General features: G+C 36.6%; 1 protein-coding gene across 1 annotated transcript in view; it reads right to left on the bottom strand.

Annotated features, from left to right (window-relative positions):
- LOC115215117 (tyrosine-protein kinase Abl) overlaps nt 1-15,097 on the bottom strand; it is a 215,069-nt gene extending 199,972 nt beyond the window's left edge. The window contains exon 1 of the mRNA XM_036505193.1: nt 14,784-15,097. Coding sequence (XP_036361086.1) covers nt 14,784-14,895 — 112 coding nt within the window. The 5' untranslated portion in view covers nt 14,896-15,097. The remainder of the gene's footprint in view (nt 1-14,783) is intronic.
- Between the last annotated feature and the right edge of the window lie 863 nt (nt 15,098-15,960).

Below are 15,960 nucleotides of genomic sequence, written 5' to 3'. Positions count from 1 at the left end.
TTCCCTTTTTCAATGCTGGCATAGGTTGAAAAGTTTAACAGGAACCAATGAACCAGAAGACTGTGCCAAGCTCTGTCAGCTTTGGCATGGTTTCTATAGCTGGATGCCCTTTCTAACATCAACCACTTTACAGAGTGCTTTTTCCATGAAACCAGCACTGGTGGGGTCACCAAGTACTCTCAAAACAAGACATCCTTTAACTGAGTTGAGTGCAGTATTGAGAAATGTGAAAGCACGGTAGTGGGACAGGTTTCCTCAGTTGGAAATAGAGAGGAGTATTAGGTCAAGGTACAAGGTGAATATGAAAGAGAGAATAGGGATACAGGAACAGAAAAAGTGAGTGGGTAGATATGTGCATTAGAGTGAAAAAAGTGTCACAGATGATCAGAGATGGAGATTGAGTTGGGTGTATTGAAATATCAGTTTGGATGAGGGAAGTGAAGGAAATAGGTCAGGGAGGAGAAGAAGGAGGGGATAAGAAGAAAAAGTAGGGATACAATGTGTATTGTGTGGATAAATAGTATAATTTATAGTATTTGGGTGGGTTGTGCCACAGGTAGAAGATTGGAGGGATGGGTGTTAGAAGGTAAGCTGTGTGGTAAGGTCTGACAGGACCTCATTTTTGTTAAGATAAATAGGTCTTCTCAAGCACAGTATATCATCATTCATATCAATTGATTTGTCACCTCCTCTTAGTCTCTACATTTTAAGGTCTACTTCACCCCCACATCTCTGTATTCCACAGGTACCATCCACATTTAGCATTGAGCACTTCTTTATACATTTCTCCTTAGCCATCTGCATCACATGATCATGCCAGCACACTCTCCTCGCACATCTGATGCTTCTTACACCCAATTTTTCTCTCAACACATCTGTATTTTGTCATGCAGGTATGTAAATGCAACGAACATTAAAAAGGTATTAACGTTTAATGGAAAGAGAATATTTCTTAACTTTTCAGATGTTAGTCCTTCATCATAAGAGAGAAGTATAGATGGAGAAAAATGATAATCAGTAAAAAAAAATGGACAAAGGATTGGAAACCAGATAAGAAAATTGTTATGTGGGCTGAGTTAAGGAGGAATGGGCAAGTGTGGAGATGCAAGTATAAGAGTATATCTGAGTCTGGAAAACAAGCATAAGGGAATGGGGTGTTAGCATGGTATATATGTATAGTGATGTGAAAAAACACACTTTTCAGATGTTGTAACTTCATCAGAAGAGAAGAAAGTTTTAGATGGAGAAAAATGATAATCAGTAAAAAAAATGGACAAAGGATTGGAAACCAGATAAGAAAATTGTTATGTGGGCTGAGTTTTATGTTAAGGAGGAAGGATGGGCACGTGTGGAGATGCAAGTATAAGAGTATATCTGAGTCTGAAAACAAGCATAAGGAATGGGGTGGTAGCATGGTATATATGTATAGTGATGTGAAAAAAAAGTGTGAAGGTATCATGGTATTGGTTAGTGGGGGGGACATTGGTGTGTTGCTGTGTGCATACTGATGTGATGTGAAGGTGAATATGAGGAGGTAAAGCAGGAACAAGAGGGAGGCGGTACAGATATTGGTGAATCACAAAGAGTGACAACAGCAATGTGGAAGACACTATGTGAATGCAGGTGCATAACAAAAGTGCATCGGTGTGTGAAAACATTTTTTCACAAAGAGGGAAGGTTTAAACAAATCTGAGAAAGATGGAAAAATTTACGGATTCTGTAAAGAGAAGAAAAGTCAAGGAAACTGGTAAAAAAAAAAACTACACAACAATGGTAAAAGGTCCAGAGTGTTTGGTAGAGCACCCAAAGAATGGTAAGAAACTTATAAAATCCATGAATGAAGAGAGATATCGGAGATGAAGAAGCCAGTAAAATCCATGGGGAAGAAATAACTGTGATGAACAAGTGAAAAACCTTATTTAATACATGTGATGTAAAAAGAAAATAGTAGAGAGAACAAAATTTGTCTTTTTGAGAGAAAAGTAGACAGTAAGGGAAAGGAAGAAGCAAGAGAACTATCATGTGAGGGTGGCAAGCTAAAGAGTGAGTAGCGGTCAAACAGAGGTGTCAGGTGGAAGGGAGGGAAAGAAAGGCATGATTCAAAGTTGTCAACAAAAAAGAGTAGTGCTTAAGTGTTGAAGAGTGAGTGTACATGAATGTGCGCACGTCCACATACCTGAGTGAGTGTGTGCGTGTATATATGTTTGTATACATGTGTATAAGTAGAGAGTGTACTTACAAGAGTAACAGTAACTGCATTTATGTGTCTATGTAAAGAGTAGGCAGGTATGGGTGTCCTAGTGCTAGAATGTGTGTGTATCAAAGAGATAAGATGGTATGTGTATGCATGTGCATATGGTAAGAATAGATGTAAGGGAATAAGTGTATCTGCATGCCAGTGCAAGTGTGTGAAAGAGATAAGCTGGTAGAGGAGTTGAGGTGTATGTGCATACACCAATAGGTAAGTGAAAGGTGTGAATGTATATGGGAGTGGTGATTGAAAGGATGTGTATAAAACTGTATGCGTTGAGGGTGTGTTTGCAAGGTGACTCATGGTTAGTAGAAAAGGGAGAGCAAGAGGAAGAGGTGTGTAATTCTGGAGCAGTTAGACAAAGTGAGGTTGTGAATTTAGACCAAAGGACATGTTGGAGAAAGAAGATGAGACCCTGCTCTCTATGAATCTGAAGGTGAGTGTTAGATGCCAAGCCACATACTGAGAGATATTGGGTGGAGTGGTAGGTAGAGCAGTGCAAAACAAAGTAGAGAGAACAGTACTCAAGACCCAAAAGTAGATTAAAATATAGTCTTTTATTGAAGCTGTTACTCTGAGTTGACATAAGCAATTATCATAAGATTACCTGTAACACTATTTTCACTCAGTGTACTTCCTAATCTGTCTCATATCCACATTGTACCTAAACCTCACATCTCTCTCTCGTCTTCCAGGTTAGCAAGTCATATATTCACCTCTTCAGCAAAATACCTGCTCTTCTACCTCTACCATAGTTTCTTTCTCCAGTCTGTACCCAGCTCAGTTGAGAAGTCTTATCTTGCAAGTCTTGGTAACCTCACTGGTGCAGGTGCCAGGTAGAAAGCACCCAGCACACCCTATTAAGTGGTTGCATTAGGAAGGGTATCTAACTGTAGAAATTATACCAAAACAGACATAGAACCTAACTGAGCCTTCTGGCTCATCTGTTTTTGTCAAACTGTCCAACCCATGCCAGCATGGAAAAAGGGACAGTAAATGCTGGTGATATATATATTCATATATACACATATATGTTTACATATATATATAAATGTGTGTGTGTGTGTATAATTAAATAAATATAAAATACATCAAGTACAGGACATCACCAACAAGTGAAAATTATGTAGACACACAAGTGATAAGTACAAAACGAATTACCAAAAAATATACATTAAGAATAGAACATCACCAGCAAGTGAAAAATAAGTAAACACATAATGAGAGACAACTATGGGACAAAATGCCAAAAGAAGTCTAACCCCTCCTCAGTTGTTGACTGTTAAAAATGCCCTATTTCAAGATATATGTGTGTGTATGTGTGTATAGATGGATGGATGGATAGATAGATAGATAGATAGATAGATTGATTGACTGCTTAATCCACAAATCTTTTTTGTTCTCTCTCTCTCTGTTTATTTCTGCTTGTTCCTTTCTGTTGAAAAGCATAGGCTCAAAACATAAGACTTTCTCACCATCCTGAGCATCAAACTAATACACCTGCTTGTTCTTCATACACCTGTTTTTGTCTTTTGTTTTTCAGTAAATTTCAACTCTATATATATACGAGTATATGATCGGGCAGAGCTGTATGGATAAAATGTTCACTTCCCAGCCAAGTGGTTTTGGGTTCAATTCCATTGCATGGCACACTGATATCTGCCTTACACTACAGTCCCGAAGCCTTGTGAGGGGGATATGATATATGGAAACTGAAAGAAGCTCATTATATCAACAAACAAGTAGCTGAGCATTCCACAGACATGCATACCCTTAACATAATTCCTAGGGAGATTCAGAGACACAGAATGTGGCAAGTATTACCCCTTTGAATTACAGGAACAACTCAGTTTTGCCAGTTGAGTGAACTGGAGCAACATGAAATAAAGCATCTTGCTCAAGGACATAATGCACTGCCAGGAACCGAACTGATTCATAAGCTGAATACCCTAAAAACTTAGCCATGTGCCTTCACAGACACACACACATATATGTTTATACAAATATATGTATATGTGTGTGAATGTTTCTATAGACATGTTTATAGATATATGCATGTCTGTGTTTATATATGTATGTATGAGTGTGTACATATATACATATATATATGTGTGTGTGTGTGTGTGTATATATATATATATATATATATATATATATATAGTCAATCCAAACATGAACAAGCAAGAAAAAACAACAATGCAAGGACATGGAATAAGTACAGTGTTATTGGATGCTCAGGAAAGGAAAGAAAAGAAAGAGGATTTCACGTTTTGAGCGGAGCTCTTCATCAGAAATATAGAAAAAGTCCAAAGAAGGGAAGGCAGAGAAAGAAAATCGCCAACAATACACACACAGTCACACACACACACACACATATATATATATATATATTCTTGTTTTTCTTTTATTTGTTTCAGTCAAACAAATTGACCCCAGGACTTATTCTATGTAAGCCTAGTACTTATTCTATCAGTCTCTTTTGCTGAAATGCTGAATTACAGGTATGTAAACGCACCAACATTGGTTATCAACCAATGGTGGTGGGAACAAGCGCAGACATACAAACATATACATATATATATATGACAGGTTTCTTTCAGTTTCTGTCTAACAAATCTACTCACAAGGCTTTGGTCAGCCTGAGGGTATAGTAGAAGACACTTGCCCAAGGTGCCACACAGTAGGACTGAGCCTAGAACCATGTGGTTGGTAAGCAAGCTACTTTATTTCAATATTTTGCCATAAAAGAATCACATAGAGGGGACACTATAAAACATGTGGGGACAAATAACAATTAAAAATATGTAAAAATAAAATATGATACTATGAGTGATGTGAAAATGAACATGAGAAAATAAATTAAGGTTATGATAACGTGCAGGATATCTGAAAATGAAAATATGCAGAGTGTGCTACTCACTCCACACTGAGTAACACCACTCGCAGTCTCTGAGTCCTAATTCCTCTTTAGTCTCTGGTCTAGTCCTTCTATTTCCGCACTTGCTATCGCTCAATGACAACACTCTTTCGTAACCTTTTTCACCGGGAGCAGATACCACAGAATTTAGAAGACCCCTGTCTTCTAAATTCTGTGGTATCTGCTCTTTTCTCGTTTCCCTTTTCCTGTGGGGAAAGGGGGTGGGTGGGTTTGGTGTCTGTATAGGACAGGTGGGTCTGAGAGGTCTTGGGTGGGATGGAGTTGGACTGGGGTACCACATCATACTCAGTGTTCTTTCTTTTCTTCCTCTTCTTCCTTCTACTCTGTTACTATCCATTCTTCCTCTTTTCCTCTCGCTTTCTTTTTTTCTTCTCTTTTCTCCTCCATCTCTGCAACTAGTTCATCTGTTATTTCATCTATTGTTTTCTTCTGTAGAGGGCAGTGTGCTCTAATGTGGCCCTTTTGGCCACATTTAAAACAACATGGGCTTCTGCCCTCCACCCACACTCTTAACACAATTTCTCCCAACGTCACCATCTTTCTAGCTGCTTCTTCTCGTCAGTCTTGCCAAACTCTGCTTCACCTCCGCCTGCAGAATGAGATCCAGTGATTCCCTTCTCTATCCTCCTCCTGTTTCCGTGACTTTGAGGACAGCCACCTCCTCCTCACTTCCAACGAGGACGGCTGCCGTGACCCAAGCCACTTCTATATCAGGTGGGATTGTTTCCACTCTTACTTTGGAAGTCTTTCTTCCAAGATATGTGAGCAGAAGCACCACCACACTTGCCAGCCTCTTCGCCTCCTCCACTGTTCTAAACTGGATGACCACTGTCCATATTTACATCCGTTGACTGTTTCCTTAGCGCTTTTTCTATTATTTCCGCTTCCACTTGTTCAGCCTTTTTGTTCTTCAGTGAATGCACCCTACAGGTGATAGTTTTCCTCTCCATTTGCTCCATGATTCTTTCAAGTGGCAACAACTTCACACATCACCACCCACCTTCTGCATCATTTTTCCATATTCCTTTAGTCCAGCCAGGTCTACATCCTTTCTCTTCACCTCTGCCACCTCAGAAAAACATTTTGTTCTCTCCAATATTCCGTCCATTCTTCTCACCACCTTCACCAGCTCCTCCTCCTCTGAGGATAATTCAGACCTGCTAAAGTCTGAGTACATTGCCTCTATCCTCAAAGCAGCAACAAAAACCAACCTCCGACACAAACGACAAACCAAATGCACTCTGGGTGACGCATGCGCGTAAGCAAGCTGCTTACCACACAGCCACTCCTGTGCCTTTATGAATATATATATATATATATATATATATACACATGAATATATATATATGAAACATCCGTGCCAGTGACATGTAAAAGCACCCATTATACTCTCAGAGTGGTTGACATTAGGAAAGGCATCCAACCATAGAAAACCATACCAAATCAGACTGGAGCCTGGTGCAGCCTTCCAGCCCTGGTCAAACCATCCAACCCATGCCAGCATGGACAACGGATGTTAAATAATGATGATGATGTGTCTGTGTATATATATATTTTACTTAGGCAAGTACAATTGTATTTGGATGTATGGAAAAGTTCACCATTGACAAAAATTCCATATATATATATATATATATACATATAAAGATTAAAATTTCCCACAAAGGAATTATTTTGATTTGAAAGCCCCACTAGAATGGGAGAAAGCGCTAATGATCTGAATGATATGATATATATATGTAAAAAATGTAATATATAAATAAATATCTGTAAATATGAACCATCCGATCTTTGATTACCTCATTTCTTCTAATATATATATATATATATGTTTTCCCAAATAAAACTTCACTTCAGTTCTGAAGCTCCAACAAAGCTATAAGTTGATACACAAGCAATCAGACATGAGCGCATTGCATCTTGCAGCAGAAACAGATGTAAGCAAATGAAGTTCATTAAATGATTTTTGTTCTCTTGTCATTTGTTTAATTTTTTATTATGCTCTGTACTCAACTATAAATATATATATAAAAGAGATAATGGTGTCATTGAGACCCAAAGGTGTCGGGTAATGCTGAATAAGTGCTATAGACAGACCATAGTTAACTTCCAGATTCGGTAATATTGCGAATAAAGGGTTCAACGTTGGTTCTATGCCAGTGTGTGATATAAGGATTTTTTTGCGTAATGAGATAAAAAACCAAAGCTGTATAGATATTAGAGCATTTATAGATATCTATAAATGCTCTAATATCTATACAGCCTTGGTTTTTTATCTCATTACGCAAAAAAATCCTTATATATATGCATATATACATATGTATATGTACATACTTACATCTATGTATGTATGTATGTATATATATATATATATATATATATATATATATATGCATATGTGGACACAGGACGTTGTGAAACATGTACAACAAAAAATACATTGTTTGTCTTGTTTTCCATTTGTGTCTTTCGTTGTTCAAAAAAATAGTTCATATTCCATGTTCTCGTATTTCGTATTTTTTGTTGTACGTGCTTCATAACGTCCTGGCCCACATATGCATACATATATATGTAAGTATGTACATATACACATGTATATATATATATATTATTATATGATTGAAAGCCACATATCCTCTTCCAAGTATATATATATATATATATATATATATATATATAACAAATAATTGAGATTCAGCTGAATTAGGTACTTAAGTTGAAGCACAAAGTCAGTACGGTATTATCAGCACAGCTCAAAGTAAGGTGAATAAAATCAAAATAAGCAACAGGATATCAAGTAAGTAATGCAGTACAACTGTTTCAAAATGGAGAAATTCAATAATATTAACGCATGAGTGCACACACACACATAATAAACATGCTTATGTATTCTTAGTCTATTGGAGTATTTCAACTGATCAAAATGTAATCTCTCTGTATTGTCCTTTTTCATGCCCTGAAGATTTTCCACCCAAAGTATTTTGAAATGCAAACTTATATATTCATATATGTTTTGCAATTTAATTTGGGAGTGAAATGAAACAATTGTAGGTAACAATGATAATTAATAAATAAATTAATTTATATCCACTGACTCACTCCATTTTCAAAATAATATTTGATCATTTATAAGATATTCATTGAAGAAATACCTCTTCAAAATACAATATATTAAACCAGCATATCTTGGATAAAAAAATATCCCTATAAGAGGTCTAAATATCCTCATAGTGACTATATATATATATATACATGCATGTATAAATAAATATATGTATATGTACATAAATATATATGTGCAAGTGTTTTCTACTATAGCCCTGAATCAACAAAAGCCTTGTGAGTGGATCTGGTAGATGGAAACTAAAAAAAGCGTATGTTTGTGGTGTTGGGAGGAGTGGCTGAGTGTATGGGTGTCTGTTTCTCAATCAAAACTGTCTAAGAAACGGGAACATGAAACTCTGAGTAGCAGTTTTTTGCGATTTCTTATGATGTTTTTGCAGCTTTAATAATAAAGCATATTACTCTACCTTGGTATTCGAGTACTATTTTTTCCCACCTTGTTTCACATTTATATACTTACTCCAGTATATATATTTATATACATATATACATGCATGTATACATAATACATGTATATATACATAGATATATACATGAGCGTATGAGAGTAAGGCGGCGAGCTGGCAGAAACGTTAGCACGCCGGGCGAAATGCGTAGCCGTATTTCGTCTGCCGTTACGTTCAGAGTTCAAATCACGCCGAGGTCGACTTTGCCTTTCATCCTTTCGGGGTCGATAAATTAAGTAGCAGTTAAGCACTGGGGTCGATGTAATCGACTTAATCCGTTTGTCTGTCCTTGTTTGTCCCCTCTATGTTTAGCCCCTTGTGGGTAATAAAGAAACAGATATATACATGAGCAAGCATTTTCTTCTATAGCCCTGGGTCAACCAAAGCCTTATGGGTGGATTTAATCAAAGGAAACTAAAAAAGCCAATCATATATGTGTGTGTGTGTGTGTGTGCTAGTGTGTGTTGGTGTGTGTTCCAGTATGTGTCAGCATGTATGTATATGAGGGCATGTGCAGGTGTTTGTTATTATTTCCTTGCCTTGACTTTGTGTGGTAGTTGAAAACACGTCACAGTTATACAATCAGTTTCCTTTGATTCCAATGTTCCATGAAAATATGTCTGGTCATGACGAAATTATACCTTACTCAGAAACAGATGAGGGTTGGTGATAGGGAAAGCTTCTGGCTGTAAAAAAAAATCTACCTCAACAAATTTCATCTAACCCATATGAGCATAGGAAAGTTGGCATTAAAAAAATTTTTTATGATGATGATTGTGTGTGTGTGTCTGCATACAAAAACAAGCACACACACATATCTATATACATGTCTCATGTCTCAGAGGCAATGACAAATGACTGAGACCTTTGGTAATGTGCCATGTTTGAGAAGACCCATCAAACCAAATGAAATCATAGCCATGGCGGATACTAGTATCATGCAACTGGCACTCATACCGGTGGCATGTGAAAACACCCATTACACTCTTGGAGTGGTTGGTTTTGGGAAGGACATCCAGTCGTAGAAACCATGCCAAATCAGACTGATATCTGGTGCAGCCCCTTGGCTTACCAGCCCTGGTCAAAGCACCCAACCCAAGCCAGCAGAGACAATGGAAGGAGGATGATGATATATATACACACAAACACAAAGAGGGAGAGCAAGAGATAGATTAGGTAGCCATATCTATATTAGTCATATATATCTATATGGTTTATTCTGATTCACTCACCAAACAGTGAATCCCATTTCACACCCTGCCTGATTGGTACCCAAAAATGTATGTGCCAATGTGAATCATTTTCAGATTCTTGTTCAAGCTCTTTCTACTAATGGCTTCAGTAAACTTTTTGAAAGTCTCAATGCACTGCTCACATTTCAAAGTGTTGCTACATTCCAGTAAAAATTCAGATAATGATGCCCAAAAATGCTGCCCTTGTCATTCCAAAAATCAGTCACCATAACATCCTCTGCTGGGTGTTGGCTCTTGAAATCCTTAGGCCTAGTAGAAGAACTGTAACACCATTTCATGGACTGATTTTCTACCTCTGGATTATAAAGATACTGCCACATTTCATCCCTTTTGCTAGATCTGAAGAAAAAAAATGTCTTCATTGGCTTCCAATAGATCAGAGTAAACTTGCACCCTTCTCTCCTTCAAATCAGAAGCCAACTACCAAGGTACCTACTTTGTACACACTTTCTGATACTCAAAGTGTTCCCCCATCTTCAGTACTGTACTATGACCACAATCCAGCTGTGCAGTAATGTATGCAAATTAATTTGTCCACCCTGACGGACAATTCATATCCGTGATCAAAGTTGAAGGTCCCCTGCTGCATGGTCTGTCTTCAATTCTGGTTTCCCTTTTAAACCTCATCCACTTCTGTACAGTGGACTTGTTAATGGTGCATCCTTGTAAACAACATGTAGTTTTCTGTGAATATCAGACATTCTGCACCCCTTTTTCATCAAGATCTAAATGGCAACACATTGCTCCTGCTTCAGAATCATTATTTCCCTACAATGTAGAATAGGAAGAAGAGTTATTCCACCAACATGTGCAATTTGAATAACCTATGTCAAGCTCATAGATATATTATGCCCACTTTTGCTGAACATCTGGTAAAACCCTGGTTTGTATATGGTTATATACACACTGCACATACATATTTATGTATATGCAATATACAATATTTATATATATATATACATGTGTGTATGTATATATAAACATAGATTTGTGTTCCAAACGCCTACACACACACATCTGTGCATGTATGTATGTGTATATAAATATATATATATATATATATATATATATATATATATATATATATATATATATATAGGCCAGGATGGATGGATGTGTGGTTGAGAAGCTTGCATCCCAACCATGTGGTTTTGGGTTCAATCCTATAGTGTGGCACCTTAAGCCAGTTCTAGACTGACCAATGTCTTACCATTGGATAAGGTAGAAAACTGAAAGAAGCTCATCGTTTATATAAATATATATATTTATATACATATTTGTGTATACCATTGTCTTGATATCAGGCACTGGACATCAGTCAAGGAAGTATAACCACAAGGAAATATTACTTCGCTTGGAAACAGCTGAGAATTGGCAACAGGAAAGGTGTCCAGCTACAGAAAACCTGCCTTGATGAATTCTATCAGTTCCATCAAGCATGGCGCATGGAAAAGTGGACATTAAAACATTTTAAAAAGTGGCATATATCCATGTGCACGACTAAGGAGCTTGCTTCCCAAGCACTAGCTTCCAGACGTTTTCTACAACAGCCCCAGAGTGACCAAACATATGTGAGTGGATTTGGTAGATAGAAACTGAAAGGTGGCAACCTGGCAGAAACGTTAGCAAGCCGGGCGAAATGCTTACTGGTATTTCGTCTGCCACTACGTTCTGAGTTCAAATTCCACTGAGGTCAACTTTACTTTCGTCCTTTCGGGGGTCGATTAAATAAGTACCAGTTACGCACTGGAGTCGATATAATCGACTTAATCCGTTTATCTGTCCTTGTTTATCCCCCCTGTGTGTAGCCCCTTGCGGGCAGTAAAGAAATAAGAAACTGAAAGAAGCCCACCATGTGTGTGTGAGAGTGTGTGAGTCACAGGTGTGACTGTGCGGTAAGAAGTTTGCCTCCCAACCACAAGGTTCCGGTTTCAGTCCCACTGCATTGCATCTTGGGCAAGTGTCTTCTGCTATAGTCCCTGGACACCCAAAGCTTTGTGAATGGATTCGTAAAAGGAAACTGAATGAAACTTTTCATGTATATATGCATGTGTGAGTGTGTAATGTATGTATGTGTACGTTTGTGTCTCCTTGTCCTGATATCACGTGATAGTTGTAAAAATTAGTGTCACTGTCATACAAGCAGTTTCATTCATTTCAAATATTCCATGTAGATATGTCTGGCTATGTGAAAATACCATCTTGCTTGGAAACTAGTGAGGATTGGTGACAGGAAGGGCATCCAGGCACAGAAAATCTGTCTACATAAACCGCATGTGATCCATGCAAGCATGGAAAAGGGGACAATAAAATGATTATATATATAAGTATATATCTATACATGTCTGAACATGTGTGTGTGTGTGTGTGTGTATATATATATATATATATATATAGAGAGAGAGAGAGAGAGAGAGAGACAGAGGCTGTGTGGTAAGTAGCTTGCTTACCAACCACACGGTTTCGGGTTCAGTCCCATTGCTTGGCACCTTGGGCAAGTGTCTCCTACCAAAGCCTTGTGAGTGGATTTGGTAGACAGAAGCTGAAAGAAGCCCATCGTATATATATATATATATGTTTGTGTCTGTAGTTGTCCCCCCACCATCGCTTGACAACCGATGCTGGTGTATTTACGCCCCCGTAACTTAGCAGTTCGGCAACAAGATCCGATAGAATAAGTACTAGGCTTACAATGAATAAGTCCTGGAGTCGATTTGTCCGACTAAAAGGCGGTGCTCCAGCATGGCCGCAGCTAAATGACTGAAACAAATATATATATATATATATATATATATATATATATATATATATATCTGACCATAGGAAATATTATCCACCTGACCCATGTAAGCATGAAAGACTGGACGTCAAATGATGGTATGTGTTTGTATGTTTACACTTATATATAAATTCTAATATAAATATACTTATACGTACATGTATGTTTTATACAAATATAATTATACCTATATATATATATATATATATATATATATATATATTTGTTTTATATAAATTTACATACATAGAAATATATTCTGATATATTAATTTTACATTCAAACATAAAATTACCTAAATATACATACTCTTACATATATACTTTTATACACACACACATATACATACATTCTTATATAGATTTACACGTTTTCATATATAGTCATAAATACTCTATATATATATATATATATATAAATTATAATTTTTTATCTTCTATTTGTTTCAGTCATAAGATTGCGGCCATGCAGGGGCACCACCTTGAAATTATGAGTTCCCATGCCGGGAATCGATCCCGGCCGGGCCGCCTGGGTGTGTGTGTGTGCGCGCGCACGCACACACACACACACATACATACATACACAGCATATACATTCTCTTAAAGATATATCAGTTTTTATTTAAGTACAATCTTTACACACACCAAGTGTAAATATATGTGTGCGTGAATGTAGAAAATATATTTGCTCCTCAGTTACACACACACATATATATATATATATATATATATATATTCATAAGGGTATATAATAATACGTTTGAACTGAGTAATGTTATGAACACGCAATGTGTACAGTACGAAGACTTGTGTTCCTACTGGAATAGTAGAATCGGTTTTGTGTTCGCCCCACAAGCTGGATAGATTGAGAAGTGGGCTAAAGCCAGGAACAACCGAAAATACAGGTGGACTCGCAGGAAATAGTTGAAGACATAATGGTAAATGGGAGGGAAGGGAGGAGGGCGTTGTGAAGAAAGAACTGATAGCTTGGTTTGCTTGTACGGGGCCTGGAGATAGGATATGGAATGAATGACAGATACACACACACCTAGATATATAGACAGAGATAGAGATCGAAATAAAATATAAAATTTATGTTTAAAAAAAAGGTACAACCATACGAATAGTTAAATAGATAACTAGATCTTAGACGAATCCATAGCTAATGGCATATTAAATGTCTGAAATATAGTGATCGACTGACAGATTTTATAATAGATAGATATACAAATATATGTAATAAATAGATATACATCTATACATACACCTGCATATGCGTATGTGTGTATATATGTACACAAACACACACACACACGTATGTGTGTATATAAATACATGTTTATGTATAAAAATACGTATATATATATATATATACACAAATATACGTGTATGTATATGTAAGAGTATACATACATACACACACACATATATATATATACACACACACACACATATATATATATATATATATATATACACACACACACACATATATATATATATATATATACACACACACATATATATATATATATACACACACACATATATATATATATATATACACACACATATATATATATATATATACACACACACACACACACACACACATATATATATATATACACACACACACATAACACACGTTGGGATGGATTTAAGTATTTGGTAGTAAAACACGACATCAGTGGAAGGAAGAAAGATAGGGGAGTTGCAAGGGGACGAAATGATGAAGAGTTTGTAAAGGATGGAGAATTATGGTGGATAAGGATAAAGAATACCAAAAAGGGATGGGAAATCGATCGGCTTAATCTATAATCCACAAATCACAGGGAAAAAAATAACAGCAACAATAATAATAATAATAATAGTTATAAAATAGCATCAACGTTGGTGTTGTACTAGGTAATGAATGAAGGCGGGGTGAGGGATACCAAGTGGCGTGGTTTAATATACAGGCTGGTGTAGGGAACGGGGAGGATGTTACTTACCATTGTGCTCTGCAAAAATATTTCCAGAGGAGATCCGTGGTTCTTTTGTCTTCGGTACTTTACTTTTCCCAGAACTGGACGATCTTGGTTCTTTGGTCTGTTGAGCTCCCATTTTCTTGTTATTGTTTGGGGGATGATGGTAACTGTGTAATATTCTTCCCTTTTTTCTTTAATAATCCACCAGGGCGTGTTGAACAGATTTATGGTATCTATGTATATGCATATACATACATACCATAAATATAGATATTATGTGTATGTATAAATGTAAATACGATAATTAGCTAGATGGATGGATGGGTATATATTTATTATATATACATGTGTATATATATATGTATATATATATATATATATATATATATATATATATATATAACCACCCTAAAGACCTAGTTTATTTATATACAAGTGTATGTGAGATTAAGTCCTATGTGTTTATATATACATGTATGTACATACATGTGTACATATATATACATGAGTGAGAATATGTATGTATATATATGAATGTTTGTATAATTAGTAAGTGCCTATTGATAATGTAAATCTGTGTGTCTACACATCGCCAATGGCCAGTTCTTGGCTTCCCAGTGGATAGCAGTACCACATCTTGACCATGTTACTCTCTCACTCCCAATGAATGTGTGTTTGTATATATATATGTACCTAACAGGGTGACACCTGCCCAGCTGCTCGTTGAATATATATAACATCTAAGATACATATATTATAGGAAAGCTTTTTTCTTTTTAAATGAGGACTAAAATAATCAAAACAGATGTCAGAAGATGGTTGCGTATATAGGCATGTAAATGTGGATATGTATATAAATAAATATATATATATATATATATATATATATATATTTACATATATTTCTAAAGCTTTCTATTAGTGTGTAAGTGTGATCATGGGAGAATGAGAGAGCTTGGGTTTTCTTACAACACAGTCGGTCTACAACTGACTACACAATATCATAGTAATAGTAATAGTAGTAGCATGCTAACAAGAGCGGAGCTTCATTTTCAACTGGATGGAGGAGTGTGACTGGAACTGGACTTGTGTTTCAACTAGCATTTCCGTCCTGCCGTCGAAAACAAATGCTAACAGCACCAGGGTAAATATCTGGCCACAAACTGGATCTTATTTAGTGGCCAGATAAAGCCGAATTTCA

This window comes from Octopus sinensis, linkage group LG8 (assembly GCF_006345805.1).
Source record: "Octopus sinensis linkage group LG8, ASM634580v1, whole genome shotgun sequence".
NCBI lineage: Eukaryota > Metazoa > Mollusca > Cephalopoda > Octopoda > Octopodidae > Octopus > Octopus sinensis.
The sequence above is the reverse complement of the archived record's forward strand: the minus strand, read 5'-3'. Positions and strand labels throughout refer to the sequence as shown.